This window comes from Gadus macrocephalus, chromosome 13, assembly GCF_031168955.1.
Source record: "Gadus macrocephalus chromosome 13, ASM3116895v1".
Classification (NCBI taxonomy): Eukaryota; Metazoa; Chordata; class Actinopteri; order Gadiformes; family Gadidae; genus Gadus; species Gadus macrocephalus.
Genome location: NC_082394.1, coordinates 1,239,487 through 1,264,958, shown reverse-complemented (window position 1 = coordinate 1,264,958; position 25,472 = coordinate 1,239,487). Strand labels below are relative to the sequence as shown.

Sequence of the window (25,472 nt, the reverse complement as noted above, 5' to 3'; positions counted from 1 at the left end):
GAGGGAGAAAGAGAGGGAGGTGGAGGAGGGGGGAGAGGGAGGTGGAGGAGAGGGGAGAGGGAGGAAGAGAGGGAGGTGGAGGAGGGGGGAGAGGGAGGAAGAGAGGGAGCTGGAGGAGGAGGGGGAGGAGGAGGTGGAGGATGGGGAGAGGGATGGTTTGAAAGAGGAGTAGGAGGTGGAGGAGCTGCTGCAGCCTCTGCAGAATGGAGCTCATTCTTTTTCCAATGTGTTGTTATGTACAATCATGAGTGGATTAACAACAATGTCTGCCTACCCCCAGTGGGAGAACCCATTCAGTGGTTAGTAAATACAAATAGACACATGTTGGTGCATAATGGATGGGAAGCACAAGAGGTTGTCCCCTGATGCTCTCTCTCCCTGTCTCTCTCTCTCTCTGAGGTTCTTGTCGTGACAGAAAACAAGTTGTGTGACGTGTCGCCCTTATGTGTTGGAGAGCAACAGCATGTATGATGTGGTCTGAATAAACGGGTCAGAAATGATGTAGTAATAATAATTGCACGTATTCAACCAATCCAAAGAGAGCAGGAGGAGAGACTAGGCCCTCTTCTTTCTCTTTGCTTCTTCATCTTCTGATATGATTATCGTTATTATCACCATGGGAGAGCTTGACAGTCTAGTGATTGTCTCCCAGCCAGAAGTTTCTGGGTTCCAACCCGATTAATGCGAGTGCAGGAGGACCTGCCCCCTAATGAGTGTGTCTAGAACGCCCGGAAGACGCTTTGGATTGAAGGATCTGCTCAATTAACAAAAAGTGAGATACAAATATCAGTTAATGTGTTTTCAGACATCCGACCCCACTTTTGATGTCGTTTCTATTCTAATGTACCCACCTTTTAAAACCTTCTACTAAGGTCGCGTTCACATCTCGCGTTTTTTGTAATAGGGATTAGTTCAGCCGACCGTTTTTTCAACAAAAAAAAAGCTGGCAGCGTTTTTTGTCCTAAAAGGGCCGAGAGCGTTTTTTCTATCGCCTAGCAACGAACCCATTCTAGACCCGACGTTACTCGCCTACTACGTATCAGGCTACAGTACATTAGACATGTCTTATATCTCGACATGTTCTGTAATTAAAACTATTAATTGCTCCACCGGCACTTGCCCGAGTGATTTGTCCGCCATTGTTTCTTGTTTTGACTGGTCACTCAGGAGAGTGCCGGTGGAGCAATTAATAGTTTTAATTACAGACGTCAAACGCCGAGAGCGGTTTTTCTATCGCCTAGCAACGAATCCATTCTAGACCTGACGGCGTCCCTATTACAAGATGTGAACACGGCCTGATTTGTCCGCCATTGTTTCTTGTTTTGACAGTTGAGTTTCCTTCGTGACGAGGTATCAATGTTCCGCTTGTGATTGGTCAGTTGACAAAAAGACGCCTGACGTCTGCCGCTTTCTTCCTGAAAGTTGAACTTTCTTCAACGCTATGTACGGCAGAAAAAAACGCTGGGAGAGACGTTTAAAAAAACAACCGTGAGTTTTTCCAGAAACGCTCTGCTCTATAGGAATATAATGTAAAACAAGCGCTGGCAGATTTAAAAAAACGCTAGATGTGAACACGGATGAAGCAACTTTAGAGCAACAGTTTTAAGCTTTTCATTTTGCAAGCCTGGCTTCCGATGAGCCCATAAACACACACAAGCACTTACACACACACACACACACACACACACACACACACACACACACACACACACACACACACACACACACACACACACCAACAGCATCAAAACCTGCACATTGCAAATACACATCAATGACATGCACACTCATCCTGAGGTAGGGGTGGGTGTGCCTGGTTTTGGCGTGTGCGTTGCCAGATGTTTGTTTGCCATGGCCGCCGTGCTTAATCCAAAACACGGAGGCAGCGGCGAGCAGGATTTATGTGCGGCCATGAAGCCGCCATCTGTCGGCTGCACTGTGCGTCCGAACGCAGACAGCGACAGCAGGAGCAGCGCGGACCTCTGGGCGCCTCCAGTCAGCCGGACCCGGAACGCTGGGCTCACAGATCCAGAGCAGGGTGAGTCAGACGCAGAGAGACCCAGGCAGCTCCTTCAGAGGGCTATGGGGACTCTACAGGCATCAGGGCGGCCTGCGTGGTGAACGTTATGCAGGCTGAATGTCATCACCTTTTCTGTCTAGCGCGTGTTTGATTGCAGTCATTAGAAGTGTACAGTTTCTGCTTTTACCTTTACTTTCTATCTAATGTTACCTTCCTATCTAATGTTGCCTTCTGTTACTGTGCAATGTTAAGTGTTCAATAACTTCTGCAAACCAATGCACCACACGTGCATCTAGAAAGGCAATAGGCTAACCCTAACCAATAGACGTGTTTCATTAATTTAATAAGTGCTTGTGTAAATGATGTGGTCTTCTGTACCCATGGTTAGCCCGAGCCCTTCTTGAAATGGAACTGGACAGCGTAGCCTGGCTCCCAGTCGAAGGAATCCTGCTTCCCAACTGACTGTCTGCACTCTGAATGTAGGAGACCCTGAGCAATTCACCACATCGCGGATCACATCTAAACCACTTTACGTCGCTTTGGATCAAAGCGTCTGCTAACTGAGGAAACAGTAGACGGTAATCAGCGTTAAGTCGTTAATGTTGCATTATCTCCACACGGCGTCATAAAGACAGAGTTCACTTTCTCTTCGTCTCCTAAAGAATAAATATTAGTCTGACGATGACGACCCGTCCTCTCCTGGGGGCGTCTAGACGTCGGTTAACACGTGTCCTGTCCTGTGTTGCCGTAAAAGAGGGTGAGGGGCCATGACCTTTTGCTGGGTCCGAAGTGTACCCGCCGGTGGAAAAGGGGCATTAGGGTTAGGGTTAACCATGACCCTAACCCTATGAAGCGACTGTACTGGTATCGTACCTCCATGGAAACAAGAACTGTTTATGTACAATGAAGGTACTATGGCGCACGCTTGCTGGCTGAAAATCTGACTTCTGAAATAAGTATTTATAGCACATAATGTTCTTTTTAGTTCACAACAATATGTGCTTCAATAAATGAGAGCTCAAAGTTCAAGTAAAAGGTTTCTGGGGGACAGAGGGAGTAACGTGGGACAGCTCTGGAGTGCTCCTGTATTTACTACAGTGGTGCCCTCTCCAGGAGCAACTGGTGGCCGCCGGATCTCTGTGACAACATACTTGATTATTAAATTAAATGAGATTAAGAGATTGATCGAGACAGTATCAGGAAAGCATAATCTGGAAGGAAAATGGGATATGCATCACATAAAAAATAGTCATGGGAAGCTCACATTTTTAATTCCGACTTAATCCATTCCAATCATTTGCAGGTTTGATTACATTAACGATTTTGCTCAGTATTTCATTCATAAAAGCCCTTGTTTTGTAGGCCACCAGTATGTATTTTTAGAACAATACATCTGGTGCTGCGATACATCTGTTTCATCAGACTGATGGGAGGGAGCCTGTGTCTGCATCTCCACATGTCCTAAACCTACTCTGTTGTCCACTGACACAGCCCGGCCGTTGGCTAATGCCTAGGTCCTGATGCCAGGCTGAGGAGGTAGCATAGGTCTCATACGGGGCACTGTAGCGTGAATACTTTAATAGTTAGTGGAAGGAATCAAAAGAGGTTTTACTTTTTACTTTACTTTGATTTCATTTGGCTGATGCCTTTGGCCTCATACAACATATTTGACAACAAGCAGTAAAAATTACATTAAAAACAAGCAGTAAATATTACATAATAAACAAGCAGTAAAAATTACACAAAAACGACTTTATATCAACCCAACATGATCATCAAATTAAACATTTACTAAACGTAAGACCCGTCCATAGCTGACATTGAATGTGGTCTTACTGAAAACTTCCAACCAAGTATACAGCGTTTTAAGTGGCCACTGGTTAGAAGAGCTCAATATAAATGCGGTCCATTAATCATTCCACATCTCACTAAACACATAACTAGCGCCTACAGCTGTTTGGCTGGTGGACTTAACTAATGGTAGGTTTGCAAGTTACTGTTACGAAATGTTGTGCTATTTCTTAGAATAAAATCACATGAGGTGTGAATACATGTGGCTAGATCAGTTAAGTCTCCGGTTCACGCTAGTGGCGGGGCGAATGCCGCTGGGCATCTCGTTCCACCATTGAGGTAAAATAAATGAGAACAGTCTTCCATGGGACCTGGTGACATCGGCCCGACATAAGAGTCACTCGGAGGAGCGCAGTGATCTAGCGGGGGTGTAAGGCTTGATTAACTCACTAAGATATGGGGGTGCTGACTAGGGATCGACCGATACCGATTTTTAAGGGCTGATACGATGCCGATATTTTTTCATCAGCCTTAGCCGATACGCCGATACCGATTTTCTTGAGCCGATTTTTTTCTTTTCTTTTTTTAAAGGAACATTTATTGAACTTCAATATAAAAAACAATATTTAACAAATAGTAAAAACAGGTGAAGTAGAACAAGTAAGAACAAGTAGATGAACAATATTTAACAAATATTAAAAACAGGTGAGGTAGAACAAGTAAAAAAAAAAATAAAAAATAAAATAAAAAAATCGGCGAAAATCAGCCGCGTATCGGCCGATACCGATACACGGAAAAACCGCGAATATCGGCCGCGAATATCGGCCGACCGATATATCGGTCGATCCCTAGTGCTGACCCAGTGAGAAGTCAGCGCCACCGTGGAGTGACCATGTTGGAAGACAGATTGCTCCAACAGCTTGTTCTGAGACAGGCAATCATTCATTTGCTTGGACACTACTCTCTCAAGAACCGTTGGCTGAAAAGGGAGGGCTGTAATTATTCACTTCAGTTGGTTTGAGTGTGTTTTTCTTGAGCAAAGAAGTGAAAGTGACCCTAGCTTGTTTCAATGAAAGTCACTTGACCTGTCCTGAGTTAATAATATGTGTGACCTTGGGCAGGGCCGTCGATAAGGGGTGAAAGGGGATGACGATTCAGGGGGCCCACAGCCCAGGGGGGGCCCACAATTTTTTATTTTTTTTATTTTAAATTATTATTTTATCACCAGCCCATAGTACTACCATAGTACCCGTCCCCCCCGTCAACAATTGTTCTCCCCGGTCAACAATTGCTCCTTCGGATAGTGTTTGTGACATCTCAGTGTCCCATTTACATCTCGTTTTGCCGCTTCTTGTATGAGAAACTCAAAAAATCCACCAAAAAGGAGAAGTAATTACCGATCCATTACTCAACAATGCTTCTATGTTGATGTCACATCAACTGCCACATCGCTTCTCATGCAAAATTGCGCAAACCAACATTTTCATCAGACAGGTTACTTTATACGTACATTCTTTCAGGATTTGACTCTACTACCACTCTCGTGAATCCTCCTCTCAAAAGGGTAGTGAATATCCTACAATACATCCCATGATGCATTCTGACATGAGCGCATCATGTCAATATGAGGAAGGATGGAGACATATGAACTCCTGTTTCGGTCTCCAGTATCTCTGTACAGTATCCATCTGTCTACCCAGTGGGCCCTATTTGAACAATCTGAAACGCAAGTGAGAAGCGCCAAGCGCAAGTAGCTTTGTGGGCGGTTCTATGGCGATGTTGCTATTTTACCGGCGCATAAATTAATCTTGCGCCCTGTGTAAATCTAAAAAGGATTGGTCTTAAGTAGCCTAATTACCCGTAGGTGTGGTTTGGGCGTAACGTGCAATAAACCAATGAGAGCGCCATCTCCCATCCCCTTTAAGAGCCATGAGCGCATTTGAATCCGACGAGTTGATATTTTGACAGCGCGTTTGCAGTCTCCGATGCGACTGATGCATGACCACATGAATTTTAAACTTCAAATGGCTCAGTTTATGGCCAAATAATATGGCCTAATTCTCACATGGAATAGCGTTTTCTTCCACAACTTCAGAAACACTGTGTCCTCAATTAAATTTTGACATAGAAAACACACATATGATATGCGGTAGGCTAACTGTGGTTCTATTTAATGATGCACGCAATACATTAACAAACATCGTTTCTTACCAGTATTGTATGCATTATCGTTATCGACTTGTGATCCTAATATGCATGTGTCCCCCCACTCCCCCCGTTAATATACATTGCCATGGACTGCATTATGCGTTACGTGTGTGTACGTTTGTGTGTGTTTAAACAGATGGACGCACACATGCGCGCCCGCTTTCATTACCGGTAATTCTATTACACATACACAGACGCACGCCCGCATTCATTAATTCCTTTTAATACTCACTCGCGGTAAAACAATGTTTTCTCACAATCAAATACTCATCAATCCTAAAAGTTATGGCCTTGTACACGATGTACATGTACATGATGTGTTTGCTGTACGGTGTTTACAGATGCATTGATTTAAAAGTACAACTTATTACCGCTGTATCAGTGTTTTTTTCCCAAATAATCTACCAAGAATGTGTGGCTAGGTAGATGAGAGAAGTAAAGTGTATGCGCGAGGTGCACAAGCAACATTATGCATGTGCCCTTCAAAATAGCATCGAAACAACGCGCCACTGACTTTAAACCAGGTATTTCCTGGTTTGTGGCGCAATGGTTTTCTGAAACTGCAAAATAGCACCAGGGAACGTTTGCGCCAGAACACGCCTCCTCCTTTCGCCGAACCGCCCCTTGGGGCGCAAGATCATTCCTTAATTTACAGGCGCGTTGCGGTGGAGGGAAAAGCACGCTCTGCGCCAGTTGCAAACTAGCAACGACACATGCGTCAGTGTAGAAAGTCAATTGCGCCGGATGCAAGATGGGGCCCAGTATCTTTCCGCCCTTCCTCCACCAGGTGGTTTCTACCATTCTCTAACACCACCCTCGATGCTTTGCGCCCCTCAGCAGACATGGCCCCTCCACTAGCAGACAGTGTTTTACAGGATCAATGCCTACCCTGTGCTTCATTGGGCAGTAAATCAAACACTTTTTTACAGAGGGAGAGGTTTAGTTATGTGTTCTGACTGTAGACACTAAAACACCCGTCTATTATATTCTGGTCTCTTCCATTAGATGCTAATGTATTCTATTCTGCTCTACTTTATTATACTCTGTTTTGGTCTATTCCAATATGCTATATTCCATTGGAATATCCATTCATTCCATATTGTTGTTGTTCTACTCCACTCTTCTCCATTTCATTATATTCTACTCTATCCTGTTCTATTCTTATCCCTGTGTATTGGCTGAATACCCGTCCTGGGGTCGTTCCACCTCATCAGGAACCTCAAAACTTTCTTACCCTCAGTTTACCCCCCTGTATACACACAGAGAGACACGCACGCACGCACGCACGCACACACACACACAGACACGTTATAATGTTCGTGACGATGTTGCCATAGTTGAGTGCCAGTTGAACGAAATTAAATTTGATTTTTTGATGAATAAATTGCCCCTGGGTTGTCCTAAAATGCTTTAAATGGAACACAATGGCCCACAAACCAATCCCATTCAGTGATAGAACAGGGCAGACGTATTCCTGTGTAGTAGCCAACAAAGCAACTCCATATTTGTACCACACAGCAGGACCCCTGAAAGTGAGACTCAGACAACACCTTCTAGTTCTGCTTCGTCTCTCAGGTGTTTCGTCACTTTTTTGGTTGCATATGGATGGTTTCAATGTTCATTTCTGTTCACACAGAGACACCAACATGATTTACAATAAGACATACCAAAGGTTGATAGTGTTATTTCAACATGCACCTGATTTCCTTACTTCTCCTTCACTCTGAGTCTGATGTAGAAAATGCTAAAGCTTCTCAAGATGTTTCATTAGGAATTTGGCTTTACATTTTGCGAAGCAAATCTTTGTCAGTGGCTGCAATGAATAGATCCTCCACCCAAATGATCCTATCACTGTCTGTTCCCCCTGTGAGGACACACCGGTCTGGGGTACAATACTGTCCTTCAGCTCTTGTCGATGCAGCTGGCCCAAGAAATAGGAGCAGTTGAGCTTAAACACTGTCTGCTGTATGAGAGCACGATGGTTATAGTATAGGATAAAGCAACAGGGATAACCTAACTTCAATCAATCATTCCATCTTTCACACAACAATACCCCCAGTTTATGAGGGGCTAAATATAATGTGTATGATTCGCTGGGCGAGCCTCAGGCCTAAAAAAAGATTTTGTTCGGTTCCGGTTTCCGACCGACCCTGTCAATTTATGTGCGACCCAAATTATTTTATGAGCTTAAAAAAAATAAATAGTTTTGATGCTAACTATAAACACGTTTTTGTACAGCACCTCTTCATTCTGTACAAGGATGAGCGCATTTTCTCGTTTTTAAATGAAAACAACCTACCTATCATTCGCTGCCGCTGGAAAAAATAAAATAAAAAAATAAAATAAATTCCCTACCTACTCATGACCTCAACTGACAACCAACAGGAACCAAACTTTTTTTTTTTTAGGCCTCAGCTCCTATCTGAGTGCCGAGGTGTCCCTGAGCAAGGCACCCCACTGCTCCCGGTGAGCTGGCTGCTGCCTCGGGGATAACTATACAGAGTTTTGACACATAGCTAGTACCTACAGCTGTTTGGCTAGTTGACTCAACTAATGGTAGGTTTGCAAGTTAACGTTGTGAAATGTTAAACGTAACGTCGATAAACACACTTGCTCGTCCATGAACTGCCTAAGTCCCGCACATCACATCATCAATTTAGTATGTCTTATAGAGGCCCTGCATTATGGAATGTATTACCTCCCTTATTAAGATCCATATCATCCCACTCACTCTTCAAAAAGCAGCTTAAAAAACATCTTATCTTCTCATGAATCATCTTATCACTGAATTTTGATTATTTTTTATTTATTTATGTACTTTGTCTCCTTATTTTCTAAAGTTTATTTGTTAGCCTTATAAATATTATTTGATTGTGATTATTGACAGGGGTGGAACTCTTGTACAAGCCCATTGGGCTTCGTTCCCTCCTTGCACCATTACTGTGAATGTGTGCTAAATAAATAAACCTAAACCTAAAGTCACGGCCGACCTAAGTAAACCACGGTGAAGAACGCCAGGGTGATCAGCGCTACACACAACGTCACCAACAACGTGTTTTGATATTCTTTTGACATTTCATACCTTTAAGTTTATTGTCGTATGCAAATTCTTAGAACAACGAGCAGTACTCACTCAATGAAGTGTGTGTGTGTGTGTGTGCGTGTGCGTGTGTGTGTGCGTGTTCCATTAAACAAATAGCTGCCTCCATCAGCCTTAAACCCTTCAGATGTGCACCACCTGATGAGTCCTCTAAGCGTGTTGCTTAATTGGGCCGTGTGCTCTGGGTCGTGTGCATAGCACTAAATCGTCCCGAGGTATGAGAGGGCAACTGTGTTTCATCTGCTGTGGAACCTGTGAGTGATGTGTGAACGAAAGTGTTATGTTAAGAAATAGTCAATTGGCTGTCTGTCTGTCTGACCGCCTCTCTGAGACTCAGAAGACGTCTCAATATCTTTACAAACGCTTTACTAATGTCCGGTAATGTCCTCACAAGTTTATGGTGTAAATACTGCGAGCATTAGGTCCAACACCAGGGTTACAGCTGCTCTGTACGACGGGCTGAAACACGTTGACCGTCTGAAACGACGGAGACCTCACACAACCTGCGCCTGGTTCACGCTGATCTCTGTCTTTTAAAGGCTTCCGATTGGACCGGGTGCGGTCTGAACGAACCCGCCGCGCGCCGCGGCCGCTCGCTCTGTGGCTGAACATGTTGTTTGTGTTTGTTTGTGTCGGTCTCACAGCCTGGTGCCATCATGGGGAAGATGGGCAGTAAAGTGCTGACCGAGGCCTCTGTGGACGGAGCGCCGCCCCAGGTGAGAGTCCATCAGCCTGCACTGCACTGACTGCTCTGAACTATATCTCACTGTACTAAACAGACTGTTCTGAACTGACTGTTTTGTACTGACTGCTCTGAACTTCGAGAGAGCTTGATCAGTGCACAGTTTGCAAAGAACAAAACACTTCAGACCTTTCATGTCCAAACAGAGCCTAACAAGCAGCAGGGAGACTAAGTGCCAGGAGGATACAAAGTGGTTCATCTCAACCCTAGCAACAAAACCCATTTCCGTGAAAGAGAAGGGAATCAGCAAACCAGCAGGTGCTTCCAGTTATATGGTGCTCTGTTGTTTCAATCATGAGATGAGACCAGTGTAAAGGATCTCTCGGTAATAAGAACGTGTGTGTGTGTGTGTGTGTGTGTGTGTGTGTGTGTGTGTGTGTGTGTGTGTGTGTGTGTGTGTGTGTGTGTGTGTGTGTGTGTGTGTGTGTGTGTGTGTGTGTGTGTGTGTGTGTGTGTGTGTGTGTGTGTGGTTAGAGTGTGAGTGTTGGTCTGCGTGTGCCAGCTGCCATCACTGTTACACAACCAGCCTCCTCCTCTTCGACGGCTCAGACAGCTGGCCTCCTATTGGACGGCTCAGACAGCCTCCTCCTATTGGACGGCTCAGACTGCCTCCTCCTATTGGACGGCTCAGACAGCTGGCCTCCGATTGGACGGCTCAGACAGCTGGCCTCCTATTGGACGGCTCAGACAGCTGGCCTCCTATTGGACGGCTCAGACAGCTGGCCTCCTATTGGACGGCTCAGACAGCTGGCCTCCGATTGGACGGCTCAGCCAGCTGGCCTCCGATTGGACGGCTCAGCCAGCTGGCCTCCGATTGGACGGCTCAGCCAGCTGTGCTCCTATCACTGTGCCTCGTCCCCTTGAGCCATGCACCCACAGGGTTGCTGGTTGAATCTATTGATCCCTGTTAGCAGTTGTCCATGAGCAAGGCACTTGCCCCTAAACCCTGTACTACACTGTAGTACCAAGCACCAAACTGGACTCTACTGAGCGTTCCGAGGTTCCTCAGGGGTTCTTGTGTTCGCTCAGAACCCGATGGCTTCCATCTCCTCGTCTTTCTCTCCTTGCTGCCAGCGTCCCCTGGGGGAAGAACCCACGGTGTTGGGGGGGCGGGTCCCTGGGGGGGCGGGTCCCTGGGGGGGCGGGTCGTTGGGGGGGGCGGGTCCCTGGGGGGGCGGGTCCCTGGGGGGGCGGGTCGTTGGGGGGGCCCTCGTCCAGGGTTGGATACGGACCCCACTGTGGTCCCCTTGAACACGTTGAAAGAATTAAACTAGCTGACAGCTGAAAGTAACGAAAGAGGAATGGTGAGAGATTCAAGGTTTTTTTATGCTTTATCCAAAAAGACTAATGGGTAAACGTGGGGGTGGGCTTGGAGAATGACTGTTGGAAAGAAAGTGGAGAAACCATTTACTCATCTCTGGAACTGACCATGAAGCTGAAGTGGAACCAAAGCTATGCACCTTGGTTTTTCACCACATTTTCACTGAGACCTTCAATCTACGTATGGCCTTCTGCGTACATAAATACATGTTATTATTACTTTCACCCATTAATTTGTTTCAATGAAAAATGTTGTGGTACTTTGTGCAAAATCCATTTTTTTCTTGCAATGAAGAGAGTGCATGCATTCCAAACACAAAGTGCCTCCAGTGGGAATCCAACCTTTACTGTGGCCATGTTGGATACATGAGGAAGACTCACAGGCCCCAAACCCGGGCCCCGCAGCGTACCTCTTCGTTGCCAAACGTGCCGGTTCTCAGCTCTGGGGAACTCCTCTGTTGGAACGAGACTGAACAGAACTGAATTTATTCTTGGTTGGGGATTAAAGATTAAGATTTCCACAGGCGCTCAGATGCGCTTTGGTGGGTAAATCTGTGGATTATGATGTCAGTGGCCTCTGGCTGCATGGACAGGAAATTGAATTGCGAGAGGATGCTGTGCTTTGGGATTACTATCAGTTAGTCGGGAGAGAGGCCGTTGTTGGTCTCTGTCTATGTCTCTCTCTCTCTCTCTCTCTGTCTATCTGTCTCTCTCTCTCTCTCTCTGTCTATCTCTCTTTCTCTTTCTCTCTCTCTCTCTCTCCTGCCGTCCTTCTGTCTGTGTTAGCGGCTGCTGGTGAGTATTCTGCCCAAAGTCTCGTTAAATGGATGTTGGGGGGCAGAGAGAGACCCTCCAGACACTTACTGTGAGGTTCTGTTACGAGGAATTCAGCCATGTTCACCAATCTGTGTGTGTGTGTGTGTGTGTGTGTGTGTGTGTGTGTGTGTGTGTGTGTGTGTGTGTGTGTGTGTGTGTGTGTGTGTGTGTGTGTGTGTGTGTGTGTGTGTGTGTGTGTGTGTGTGTGTGTGTGTGTGATGCAGAAATCATACGCTGCTGTTTTATTTGCTAGCACTGATCATTAAATCTATGTTTATTCTAACCTGTGTGCATTTGTGTGTGTATGCACGCATGTGTGCATGTTTGTGTGTGTGTGCGTGCGTGCATGTGCGTGTCTCATCCCCAGCCCCTCCCACCCGCCCCTGTAGCTGCTGTTAAGTTTGAGGATCTGACCAAGACCAAGCAGATGAAGGTGAAGTTGACCCAGCTGGGGCTCGTCTTCTTCCTGCTCCTCTCTCTGGTCATGACCGGCTGCTTCCTGTGGCAGTACCAGCTGCCCAAGCTCCATGCAGGTGAGGCATATACACACACACACACTCATCAAGAAAACACTCTACTACTGCAGGCAACAACAACGCTGTTAGGGTAGGTGAACCATACTGGTGACACAGCAGGTCAACTCCGTACGTATACAGCAGGTATACTCCATACAGGTATACAACGGTATACTCCACACAGGTATACAACAGGTGAACTCCATACAGGTGACACAGCAGGTAATGTCCATACAGGTATACAACAGGTAAAGTCCATACAGGTATACAACAGGTAAAGTCCATACAGGTATACAGCAGGTAAAGTCCATACAGGTATACAGCAGGTAAAGTCCATACAGGTATACAGCAGGTAAATTCCATACAGGTATACAACAGGTAATGTCCATACAGGTATACAACAGGTAAAGTCCATACAGGTATACAGCAGGTAAAGTCCATACAGGTATACAGCAGGTATACTCCACGGTGTCTTTTACTGGGCTCCTGAAGACAAGAGACACGGGATGCTTACGTTGGACATGGGTCTAGTCTGAAGGCGGCTGATCCATAGGAGGTCTCCCTGGGCGTGGGGGGTGACGGCCCCTTTAACCTGTGCACACTGACTAGTCAGTGCAACAGGTGTGCAGCCTCACCTGTCCCGGAGTCCAATCTGGCAACCGGTTGAGGGACAAGGGAGCAACATGTAGGATAGACCCCAGGAGGGGATGGAACCCAGGTCGCTGGAAGCCCAATCGCCTTCGTGGTGACCCCCCTGGCCAGGGGGGTCACCCCCCTGGCCAGGGGGGTGACCTGAGCTGTGTGCTGAGCTGTGTGTTAATGCAGCGTGAGCTACTGTGCTGCTTAAGGTCAGCTCAGGAGGCCGGAACCGGGAGTGGACCCGGAGAATGAACACAGCGCTGACAGGCGACCTGTATCTCTCACAGCTCTGTGCCAAACAGACCGTACATCTGTTAAGACTACACCTGGGCCTAACGTCTCTCCTTCTCTCTCTTTATCTCCCCCCCCCCCCCCCCCCCCCCCCCTCTCGCGGAGCTCAGACGCGGGACTGGGTCGTAACTCCCGAGCGGAGGAGATGTGTCCCCGGTACCCGGAGCCGCGCCCCCTGGAGCACCCCATCCCCATTCTGAAGGAATCGCTGGAGAAGGTGACCGGGTTCTTACAGCAGTACCTTCTCCACACCACCAGGGGGAAGGACATATATTTCATATATTCATGTTAACATAAGTATATATTACTTGTATTTATATTTATTTATATTACGTTATATTGAAATTGTATTTGAACGCTCAATTCTTGCTTCAGTAAATCATTCTATAATGTCACCCCAGGTGTGATGTTGATGGATAGCCTTCCAGTTAGTACAGTCCAATGGAAGAGCTGGGCGCCTATTATTCATCGACAGTTGTACGTTAATGTTTTGTTAATGATAAGTTCATGAATAATTAAAGGCTTGTTTATAATAATGAATGAACAATAATATAAAGTGTTACCCTTGCTTCAACAGCTTTTATCTCTTTAAAAAAAATCATACAAGCGAAACGTTCTACTCAAGTATTCTGTGTACGTGTTTAAAGTAATCGCATGACTCCAAGCCCACAGCATCAAAGACTGACTATTATCTTAATTACTGTAATCATCATCAGGGAGTGGGATGAAGGATTTACTCATTGCACAGTGAACACAGAAAAATAACACTTTTAAAAGTGTAGAAATACAAATCTGTGTTCTTAAAAAGCATTAGCATAGGAGCTAGGGTTGGGGGTGAGCTTTTGTGGGTTAGCTTTTAAATAATGGATGAACACCATAACTTAAGTTAGGGTTAATCATTCGTAAACATGAACACCATTCATTACTAGACTACATTAGTTAACTGTCTCTTAGCTAATGTGTACTTAAGGTTAACAAATGTGTCCTTTTTGTAATGTGTTAACCAAGAGTATTCTTATAAGAATGTGTGAATGAGGGCCAGTAGCCTTGAAGCGAGACCAGAAGAAGAGAATAAGACATGACAATCAACGGAGCCTAACGAGCAGCGCTGGCTGGCGTTGGCGTGAGCCGGCGTTGGCGCTGGCTGACGTACTAATGGCTCGACTGTCACGGCGTAGGTGGACGCGCTCCTCCGCCAGAGCGTCAACGCCGTCAGCCTGCCCGCGCTGTCCGCCATCGTCATCTTCAACGACACTGTGCTGTGGACCGGCAACTTCGGGAAGAGGAACCGGACGGACCCCCTCTCCGGCCCCCCTAACGAGTACACCATCTACAGGTGAGGGCCCCCTAACGAGTACACCATCTACAGGTGAGGGCCCCCTAACGAGTACACCATCTACAGGTGAGGGCCCCCTAACGAGTACACCATCTACAGGTGAGGGCCCCCTAACGAGTACACCATCTACAGGTGAGGGCCCCCTAACGAGTACACCATCTACAGGTGAGGGCCCCCTAATGAGTACACCATCTACAGGTGAGGGCCCCCTTAACGAGTACACCATCTACAGGTGAGCCCTAACGAGTACACCATCTACAGGTGAGGGCCCCCTTAACGAGTACACCATCTACAGGTGAGGGCCCCCTAACGAGTACACCATCTACAGGTGAGGGCCCCCTTAACGAGTACACCATCTACAGGTGAGCCCTACCGAGTACACCATCTACAGGTGAGGGCCCCCTAACGAGTACACCATCTACAGGTGAGGGCCCCCTAACGAGTACACCATCTACCAGTGAGGGCCCCCTTAACGAGTACACCATCTACAGGTGAGGGCCCCCTAACGAGTACACCATCTACAGGTAAGCCCTAACGAGTACACCATCTACAGGTGAGGGCCCCCTAACGAGTACACCATCTACAGGTGAGGGCCCCCTAACGAGTACACCATCTACAGGTGAGGGCCCCCTTAACGAGTACACCATCTAGTTTTTGTTCCTATACCTTAAACCCATGTAACCATTCCTTAAACAACAGCGCTGCTTTGCACTTTAGTTGCTATTCTGCAAGACACTTGCTCCTTTCTGCAGCACACTTGCTCCTGCACACTACACACTATTTCAAACATAAGACACTTAGTTCAAAAATGACATCTCAGTATATCATTGGGAAAACACATCTGATCAAAATACTCAACACATTGGGCAATTGAAAATACTTAAATACACACCTGAAAACACTTACTTACAAAACTGAACACCTATCAGCCAGCTACAATAAGGCCAAAGGGCAATTGTGCACATCCCTGGGCAGGGCGGGGGAAATATATATCATTGTGTGCCGCCATAAGCCTTCGAGCGCACATGTAGCGCACCCCAGACCACGTGACACTAACATGTCTTTGAACGGACCCACAGGATCGCCAGCCTCTCCAAGATCTTCCCCACGCTGATGCTGTACAAGCTGTGGGAGGACGGGCGCATCGGCTCCCTGGACGACCCCCTGGAGAAGTACATCGAGAACTTCACCATCAAGAACCCGCTGGGGAGGATGCGGGACTCTGAGCTGAAGTACGTGACGGACGGGTTGATCTTCCTGGACAGCGGCGAGGTGTCGATCCGCTCCTCCTCCGTCACGCTGAGACGGATGGCGAGCCAGCTCTCAGGTGAGGGTGAGGGCGAGGGTGAGGGCGAGGGCGAGGGCGAGGGTTAACCCTCACACATCTGCTCAGAGTTTAACTTCAGCTGTATTTGTATTGTTATGGTGTTTGCTTTCTTATTTTCTAGGTGTGGTTGTTTCTCTTACCTGTTCCCCTCTCCAGGGTTTCATTTCATAATTATCGTATCTCAAGTCGAGACAATAACCAGACGTGGACATGGCATTACAGTTTGAATTACCTCCCTCGGCTCGTTTAAATCACAGAGAGGGAACACAAATGAGCATGCGGTTTTCCATTTTGTTTGATGGCGGTGATACAAACCAATTAACCACTGGCACTATAAAAAAGACCCAATAAGCCGACCCACTCTGCATAATAGAAACACAAGATGGTCTTCCTTCCTTGTTGCCCGTCTTCCTACGGCAGGACTCCCGAGGAGGCTGCGAGCCACCAGCCTGCTCTGGAAGGGGAAAACCCATTCGGCCCTCAATCTGCTCCAGGACGATGTGCTGGTGGCCGACCCGGGCACCAAGTAGGTCCCCTCTGCTGAAGGATCCTGCTCTATCGGGCTCTCTATCGGAGGCTGTGTCATGCCAAATTTGTACCGGGCGCGTCATCCATACGTAATCCATTCCAAACCTGCCTGGCATCAGATGATCGCGTCGTCCGTTGCCTGGCAACGGACGATCGCGCCGAATGACGTGAAAGGTTCACGAACATTCGCGAACCTTCTATCTAGCGATCCGTTATCTGTATTGTGCTATTTCGTCCTTGACCTGCTTTAAACACTCAGTTTAATTGCTCAATTTGATTAAAAAATTAAATACAAGACAAATATATAGTAAAAACAAGTGTTATCTAGCGATCCGTTTTCTGTATTATGTTATTTCGTCTTTGGCAACATGAGCGCGAAAAAAAAATTTGAAACCCGCTTTAAACACTCAGTTTACTAGCTAAATTTGATTAAACAATTAAATACAATACAAATATAAAGTAAAAACAAGTGTTATCTAGCGATCCGTTAACTGTATTATGTTATTTCGTCTTTGGCAACATGAGCGCAAATGTTTTTTGAAACCTGCCCGGCAACGGACGACGCGATCATCTGCTGCCAGGCAGGTTTGGAATGGATTACGTATGGATGACGCGCCCGGTACAAATTTGGCAGCCGGTACAAATTTGGCATGACGGGTGCCCTCCTCTCCCAGTCTGACCGTGACAACCATGAAGTGGTTTATCAGAACGCTGTTGTATTTGTTGGTCATCCCTGTCCAATGTTTTATGTTGCAGGGTTTTTATCTCATGAACTACACTGCTTCCCCCATGGGGACTTTTCTTACTTTATAAAGGAGTGAATCCACTGAACTCTGTATATATTATATAGTAAGGCTGTAGGTTTTTCATGCTGCTCAGCATGTGGGGCTTTGCCTTGTCCTGAAACAGAGTTACTGTTTTGCTACTGTTCCTCTCGCTGAATCACTTTGTTCCTGCAATTTAGAAAGAAGTTATCACGTATAAATGTTTGCATGAGTCGATTTTGTTAGCAGAAAGGTGATTAGCGCTATAATTGTGAACCTTGGACGCCTACCTCGATGTGAGCGATGAGACTCTGCGTCCTCCACTCACTCGTACGTTCCCTCCCAGGTGTCACTACAGCAACCTGGCCTTCTCCCTGCTGGCCCACACCATGGCGGAGCGGGTTCTGGGCGTGGACTACCAGCGCTGGGTCACGGACAACGTCCTGGAGCGGCTCGGCATGGAGGACACGGGCTTCGACCTCGGCCCCGGGCTGCAGGCCCAGCTGGCCGTGGGCGTGTACTCCAGCGGCCAGCCCGCGCCCCTCTACGACCTGGGCTGGTACCGGCCCTCGGGGCAGATGTTCTCCACGGCCGCGGACCTGGCCAAGCTGGCCATGATGCTGCTGGGGACGTACCACCGCAAGCTCTTGGAGCCCGACACCCTGAAGATCATGCTCACGCCGCTGTTTCGCTGCGAGAAGGACTACTTTGCCAACCGCACCGGCACGCCGTGGGAGGTGAACGAGCAGCTGGGCTACGAGGTGGTGCGCAAGGACGGGGACCTGGACGGCTACTCGGCCACCTTCTCCCTGGTGCCCCGGCTGAAGCTGGGCCTGGTGGTGCTGATGGCCGGGGCCCGGCCGGCGGGGCAGGACCTGGTGGCCCAGACCTACGGCCTCATCGTGCCCGCCCTGGAGAAGGCCTTCCGCGAGGCCAGGAAGGGGCTGTCCCCGCCCCCCAACCCGGAGGCCTACGTGGGCTTCTTCACCTACGGGAACATCACCTTCTACCAGATCCGGGCGGGCGCCGACGGGGTGCTCAGCATGCAGCAGTTCGGGCCCCAGATCGAGGAGCTGATCCCGGAACGCTACCGCACCATCAAGCTCAACTACCTGGTGGAGCGGGTGTTCCGGGTGGTGTTCGAGAAGGAGTACCCCTGCGTGCTGCGCGTGAGCACCGCCTCGGTGTCTCTGGAGGCCCAGGACGGGCAGCTCTTTAACTTCTACACGCTGGACCGCCGGGGGTTGTCCCCCGGGTTCGACGCCCCGGGACTCAACACGTACAACGTGGTTCGAATCGCGCGGAAACCCTCCTTCTCCAGCTAGGCAGCGCGCTGCCGCCACCGTCCAGTCGCTGGGATTGACTCCAGCAGAGGGGCAGACGGATCTGAGCAGCTGAGAACGGGACCTCCAGGACCTTCAGGAAGCCTCTGCGGAGCAGGAGGACCATGGGAAGCGAGGCGCGGTGAGGAACGGGAGACGCGTTGTGCTGACCTTTATTTCGTGAAGTCTGTTGTACAGAAGATCAATTTATTTATTTTGTGTAAAGAAATGACCCATGTCAAACGCCGTCGGTCAGTTCGATATATCACTTATACATACTGGTATTTTAGGGATGCACTGATATAAATGTTTGATGTACAATATTGTATCAGTAGATGTGGGTAAATTGCTGATATCAATCGCCATGCACAGAAATGTCTCTGTTCATAAGAACCGAAACGCAGACGGCGTCAAGCGATAATCAATACCGGTACCAGTCCACCAAAATACTAAGAGGCCACCCCAGATGTTGACTATACCTGTGGTGAGTGTGTCTTGTCTTGACTGCCTTTCTTATGCCGTCTTTGCCGTATGTATACTCCTCTTCCCTTGTCATGGTCAACATGTTCCATGGGTTTGCGTTACAGAAGCTCAGTGATCCAATGTCCTCATTCAGCCGCAGACCCGGTCGCGGGTCGTGTTTCGTTCTGTTCGTCCGGTCTCTCATTGGGTCGGGGGAGCAGGCGTCGGGTCTGCAGGTGGACATCAACAAGCTCGTCTTTGGATGTTCTTTGTTCTGTCCTGGTAATTTATTTTGTACAGATGGCAAAATAAGGAATTATGAGATCCTTTCATTAATGTAAGGCTTTGTCGTCTTTGATGCAAATGCTAATGTTTGGGTCATGCTGCCGTGGCAACAGGATGTTGCAATAAACAACAGAGATGGTGTGCCTCGCCTTTATGTGTGAAATACGTTGACAATCAGTCGGCAGACGAACAGCCTGACTCAGCAGGAATGAGACCACACTTTGTAATCCCTAAGAGAAGAATCCCCAACGACCTCGGTCGAAACGCAGAATATATAATACATTTAATTTAGAGGCGCCTTTCAAAACACCCAAGGTCAAATATACTCTTTTAATAGACGCCCATACAATGTGGGAGAATGAATCAAAAAGGCAAAGCTTCTCAAGCAAGAATGGCTTTAAAATAAAACACAACGGTGAATTAATCAGGACTGTAAAACAAATGACACTTAAAAATGTACGTTTGACGGACCAAAGAATCAGATTCAAATGCAGTCGTCTGAACTGTTAAAATTGCGGTTGAGATTGAAAAGTGTCAGACAAATCCGGGCTAGAATAAACAATACATATGTTTAGGTTTATTCAATACTTAATCATGGCCAATTATGTAATAAAAATTGGACCAAAATATCGTATGTAATGTCAATATATTATCGTATGATTTCATTGCGGACATAGCAAAACAAATGTAATGAATGGATGAACAATTTAAACCTTAATGTTATCGTTCCTTTTACCCGTCTTATGCTGACACAGTGTTGAGTACAACAGGATCCACTGTGTTAAGACTTCAATTAAATAAAGCAACGGCACACTTTTTACCAACACAATAAAGAATGGCACTAAACCAGTTTATTTTTAAGGCATGAAAAGGAGGCGATGAAAATGCACTTTGCAATCGCATCTGCCGTTGTCATATGCAGCTGTGATTCATATTATGTCCTCATGGCCCTGCTGCACTGTGGTGATCATTGTAAACAAATGGTGATAAGTGATCTGCTACTAGTGACACTTAAACATGAGAGGATCACCTGTACAGTACATTCATGGTTCAGTATCTTCACATAGGATGGGGGTTCACGCTTCAATAATACACATTCAGCAAAAAAAAAAGAGGAAAATAAATTACCCGATAACATAAAACGGAGTGAGGAAAACGAATGAGGAAATAAAAGGTATAAAAGACATGGGAAACAGGGAGCATAAAATCTCTTTACGCCGATAAATCCTGACCTATGTAAGTGACCCAGTCCTCTCGGTCCCTGCACTGATAGAAACCATAAATAAATATGGAGAACTCTGGTTATCAAATCAATCAATCAAAATCAGAGGCAATGATGTTAGTTGGACATTGGCCAAATCAAATGTCAGGAAGGCTTGATTTCCACTGGTCACGGATTTAGATACTTGGGAATTATTATAACAACGGACTCATCCCAATTGTTTAAAGCCAACTATGGGAAATTGATGGGACACATAAAAGGGGACCTTACAAGATGGCAAATCCTACCACTCTCCCTGATAGGAAGAATAGAAGCTATAAGGATGCACATTTTACCAAGGTTGCCATTTCTCTTCCAATCACCACCTATCTATGTTCCTGCCTGCACCTTTTCTATATTAGATAAATGGCTGTCCAGGTTTATTTGACAAGGCAAACGACCCATACTTAAATTTAAAAGACTACTCTGCCCAAAAGGCAGTACCACAAATTAGGACTTTTGCAGAATTTGAGGGGAAAAAAAAAACGTTACAGAAACAATAGGGGACCGAGGGGACCCATTAATACAGGAGAGCGTGTTCATACTCGATGAAGGGCGTACAAACCAAGCCAAAGTCAAACAAAATAAACACTGCATTGAAGGGCAATGAAGGACATCTCTGCCCGCTGAACATGAGCTGCTGATTGGCTGCATGGTGTGCCTCCGACCCGCCCCCCCCCCCCCCCCCCGTACCCAATCAGCAGGCGGAGGTCACGCAGTCGGCCCCTCCGCACCGCAGCGGCAGGCCGGCGTCCACGCCGGGCCCGGGGAGTGGACGGAGGTCGGGTTCGGGGGCCGCCCCCCCCGGACCCAGCAGGGACGGGGGGAGCGGGGGGGAGTGGCGCGCGGCCGACCCGGCGGCGGCGGCGTCCTCCGTCTGCCAGCACACGAGCTGGCGGAAGCCCTCGCGGAAGCGCGTGGAGAGCAGGCTGTAGATGAGGGGGTTGACGGCGGAGCTGAGGTAGAAGAGGACCCCCGACAGGATGTGGACCCACTGGTACACGCCGTGCATGGCGTCCGTCCACTGGCTGACGGAGCTCCACAGGAGCCGCTCCGCGTGGAAGGGAGCCCAGCACAGGCCGAACACCGCCACCACCACGGCTGGGGAGAGGGGACAGGGGGGGGGTTAGGCTGGGTCACGCTTTGGAAGAGATGGAAGCGCTGGATCTGATGAACGTAGCCCCCCTGACCTCAGCCCTCACTACAGGGGGACTGTGTGGGGCCCTGGTCCTCTGGTCCCTACAGGGGGCCTGTGTGGGGCCCTGGTCCCTACAGGGGGTCTGTGTGGGGCCCTGTTCCTCTGGTCCCTACAGGGGGCCTGTGTGGGGCCCTGGTCCCTACAGGGGGTCTGTGTGGGGCCCTGGTCCCTACAGGGGGTCTGTGTGGGGCCCTGGTCCCTACAGGGGGTCTGTGTGGGGCCCTGGTCCCTACAGGGGGTCTGTGTGGGGCCCTGGTCCCTACAGGGGGCCTGTGTGGGGCCCTGGTCCCTACAGGGGGGCTGTGTGGGGCCCTGGTCCCTACAGGGGGGCTGTGTGGGGCCCTGGTCCCTACAGGGGGGCTGTGGGGGGCCCTGGTCCCTACAGGGGGGCTGTGGGGGGCCCTGGTCCCTACAGGGGGGCTGTGTGGGGCCCTGGTCCTCTGGTCCCTACAGGGGGTCTGTGTGGGGCCCTGGTCCTCTGGTCCCTACAGGGGGTCTGTGTGGGGCCCTGGTCCTCTGGTCCCTACAGGGGGCCTGTGTGGGGCCCTGGTCCCTACAGGGGGTCTGTGTGGGGCCCTGGTCCCTACAGGGGGGCTGTGTGGGGCCCTGGTCCCTACAGGGGGGCTGTGTGGGGCCCTGGTCCCTACAGGGGGTCTGTGTGGCCCTGGTCCCTAAAGGGGGTCTGTGTGGGGCCCTGGTCCCTACAGGGGGTCTGTGTGGGGCCCTGGTCCCTACAGGGGGTCTGTGTGGGGCCCTGGTCCCTACAGGGGGTCTGTGTGGGGCCCTGGTCCCTACAGGGGGTCTGTGTGGGGCCCTGGTCCCTACAGGGGGTCTGTGTGGGGCCCTGGTCCCTACAGGGGGTCTGTGTGGGGCCCTGGTCCCTACAGGGGGTCTGTGTGGGGCCCTGGTCCCTACAGGGGGTCTGTGTGGGGCCCTGGTCCTCTGGTCCCTACAGGGGGTCTGTGTGGGGCCCTGGTCCCTACAGGGGGTCTGTGTGGGGCCCTGTTCCTCTGGTCCCTACTGGGGGTCTGTGTGGGGCCCTGGTCCCTACAGGGGGTCTGTGTGGGGCCCTGGTCCCTACAGGGGGTCTGTGTGGGGCCCTGGTCCTGGGTGTGGTCCCGACCTGTGCGGGTCTGCCCTGCTGACTTTGTGTGCTGACTGAGTTATCTGAATAGCAGCGTGTGGGTCTCATGAAATGCAGAATACCAGGATACGTGTGTGGGTTAGAACGTTTTTCTTTTTTCTTAATGGATGTGAATGATATTAAATTAAACTCCTGTTCCTGCTCTTTTCCGCCTGCAACATTCAAAACAAAAGTCCAAAAGGCATTCATAAGCAGTGTTGGGAACGCAACTTAAAAAAAGTAATGAGTTATAGTTACTCACTACTTGTTCCAAAAAGTTACAACTAATCGGATTGCTCCGGACTCGCCATTTCTGCTGCTTCATCGAATCTGTTTGGTGTGTGCGTGTGTCTGTGTGTGGCGCGCGTGACCTGGCTTGATTGTGAAAACACTGGCTCCGATTGGCTACCATGAACCATGACTCTGCCTTAGCCAATCATAATCGCCGTTCTTTTAAACAGCGTTATTAAAAACACTGTTCACAAGAAACAATGCATTCTATAAATAATTATATATAGCCTATGTAATACTACTATACTACACATACTACTTCATAAAACTAACTGACGTAGTCAGTAGCCCTTCTGATTGGTCAATTGCGGGTTATGTGTGGTGCAAAAAGAAGTCACAGAAGTAAATTGCAGCTCAATAACTCCAATGAGTCATTGCAGTGTAGTTAGTTAGTTAGTTTAGTTAGAAATGTATTGTCCCCTTGGGGAAATTGTTCTCAGTGAAAGGGTTATTACTACAAAGGGTATTGTAGTGTATGATTCAACAGTCATCATAGCTGTGGGGTGAAGCCCTACTCACTTCCAGTAGCATCAACGGATAGCACAATGAATTGCCAGCCGACAGACCATCTGATTGTCAGACTGTGATGTGATATTGTAACATCCCTGCTTCATGGCCTTTCAGAGGCACGATGGATTTGTAGGTCCACGGTTTCCCAATACAATCTAATTAGTTTTCCCAAGAAATATAACTCGACGGTCGCCTGCGCCGAGGCAATACGACCCGAACACAAAAAGACTCAAAGGTCTTTCATACGAAGCGCCGTACAATGGGAAAATAAATAATAAAAAGGGCGGGAGCAACACTCATTGTAAATCTTTTTCCCCCTTAGCCCACACTATCATCCGAGGGTGACTTATCTCAAATTGTTTCAGATACATATTAAGCAGTGGGGGGGGGGGGTTGGAAGGACAGCCGTCACCCAGTTGGAACCCCAGAACCTTCCAGCGGGGCGCCCAACCCCCATACCCCGAGACCCTCCGGCCCCCAGCGCCCCTCCTGCTGTATCTCTTTCCCCCGTCGCCGTGGTGACGAGTCCAGCTCCAGACTCACCCAGCATCTTGGTGACCTGCCTGTGGCGCCCGCCCTCGCCCTGGGGGCGCGCCCCGGGGCTGCAGTTCTTCCCCAGGTGGCCCGGGGGGCACCTCTCGCGGCCCAGGTGCACGGCCATCAGCAGGTACAGCGCGCTGATCACCGCCATGGGCACCAGGTAGAAGCAGACGGTGGTGACCTGGATCAGCAGCTTGTAGACCCACAGCGGCCCCAGCACCGTGCAGATGGCCGACTCCTCGGCCCTCTCGGGCAGCCGGAAGACGCCGTGCAGCAGGGTGTTGGGCACGGCGCACGCCATGGAGGCCAGCCACACGCCGCCGAGCACGCGGCGGGCGTGGCGGCTGGTGGACAGGTGGCGCGTCTTCAGCGGGTGGACCACGGCCACGTAGCGTTCGGCACTCAGCGCCGTGACGCTCAGGATGGAGGAGAAGCACACCGTCTCGAACAGGAAGGTCTTGAGGTAGCAGCCGGCCTCGCCGAAGGGGAAGGGGTAGTTCTGCCACAGGTCGTACAGCTCCAGCGGCATGGCGACCAGCAGCAGCAGCAGGTCGCACGCCGCCAGGCTCAGCAGGTACAGGTTGGTGGGCGTCCGCATCTTCCGGTGCTTGGCGATGACGGCGCAGGTCAGCAGGTTGCCCGACAGCCCCGTGAGGAAGATGAGCAGGTACACGGAGGCGATGGGCAGGGCCAGGGGCGACTGCTTGGGGCCCAGGATCTCAAAGAGGAGGTCAGAGGAGGAGGAGGGGGGGGGCTGGAGGCTGGCGTTGAGGCCTGGTGAGGGGCTGGAGGGGGTGGGAGTCGCCGTGTGCTGCTCCATGTTCAGAGGCAACCTGGAGGGAGGCAGAGTCGAGGACGGGCTGCTGACTTGAAGAACATTGGTTTCCATTCACATTACATCAGAGGTGATATGGATGCAGAGGTCCATCTTACTGATGTAAACGACATTGGAGGTCAATGGTATTGATAAGGGCCTCATAGGAAAGACTTGAACAGCTGAGTGGTAGTGTCACAATCGCCAAGCAACCTTGAGATGAAACATTTAATAAAATTGGGACATTGAATGAATCGATTACCCTAAAG

General features: G+C 49.0%; 2 protein-coding genes across 2 annotated transcripts; one reads left to right on the top strand and one right to left on the bottom strand.

The window, feature by feature from the left end:
* The first annotated feature begins 1,304 nt into the window (after positions 1-1,304).
* On the top strand, positions 1,305-19,607 carry LOC132471284 (putative beta-lactamase-like 1). The gene is made up of 8 exons (XM_060070457.1): positions 1,305-2,038; positions 9,764-9,835; positions 12,365-12,530; positions 13,553-13,659; positions 14,621-14,778; positions 15,858-16,105; positions 16,526-16,631; positions 17,744-19,607. Exons 2-8 carry the CDS (start codon positions 9,776-9,778, stop codon positions 18,720-18,722), a joined length of 1,824 nt encoding a protein of 607 aa, XP_059926440.1. The 5' UTR covers positions 1,305-2,038; positions 9,764-9,775; the 3' UTR covers positions 18,723-19,607.
* A 1,817-nt stretch (positions 19,608-21,424) lies between these two features.
* Positions 21,425-25,209, bottom strand: LOC132470910 (neuromedin-U receptor 1-like). The gene is made up of 2 exons (XM_060069839.1): positions 24,393-25,209; positions 21,425-21,828 (listed from the first exon to the last, which is right to left on the bottom strand). Exons 1-2 carry the CDS (start codon positions 25,207-25,209, stop codon positions 21,425-21,427), a joined length of 1,221 nt encoding a protein of 406 aa, XP_059925822.1.
* Positions 25,210-25,472: the final 263 nt, after the last annotated feature.

Excerpts from the sequence above, each read along its gene's own strand:
- LOC132471284 (XM_060070457.1), top strand. The coding sequence starts at position 9,776 with ATGGGGAAGATGGGCAGTAAAGTGCTGACCGAGGCCTCTGTGGACGGA. Across the intron at positions 9,836-12,364 it reads TGGACGGAGCGCCGCCCCAG|CCCCTCCCACCCGCCCCTGT; the intron begins GTGAGAGTCCAT and ends TCTCATCCCCAG. Across the intron at positions 14,779-15,857 it reads AACGAGTACACCATCTACAG|GATCGCCAGCCTCTCCAAGA; the intron begins GTGAGGGCCCCC and ends ACGGACCCACAG.
- LOC132470910 (XM_060069839.1), bottom strand. The coding sequence starts at position 25,209 with ATGGAGCAGCACACGGCGACTCCCACCCCCTCCAGCCCCTCACCAGGC. Across the intron at positions 21,829-24,392 it reads GCAGGTCACCAAGATGCTGG|CCGTGGTGGTGGCGGTGTTC; the intron begins GTGAGTCTGGAG and ends CCCTCTCCCCAG.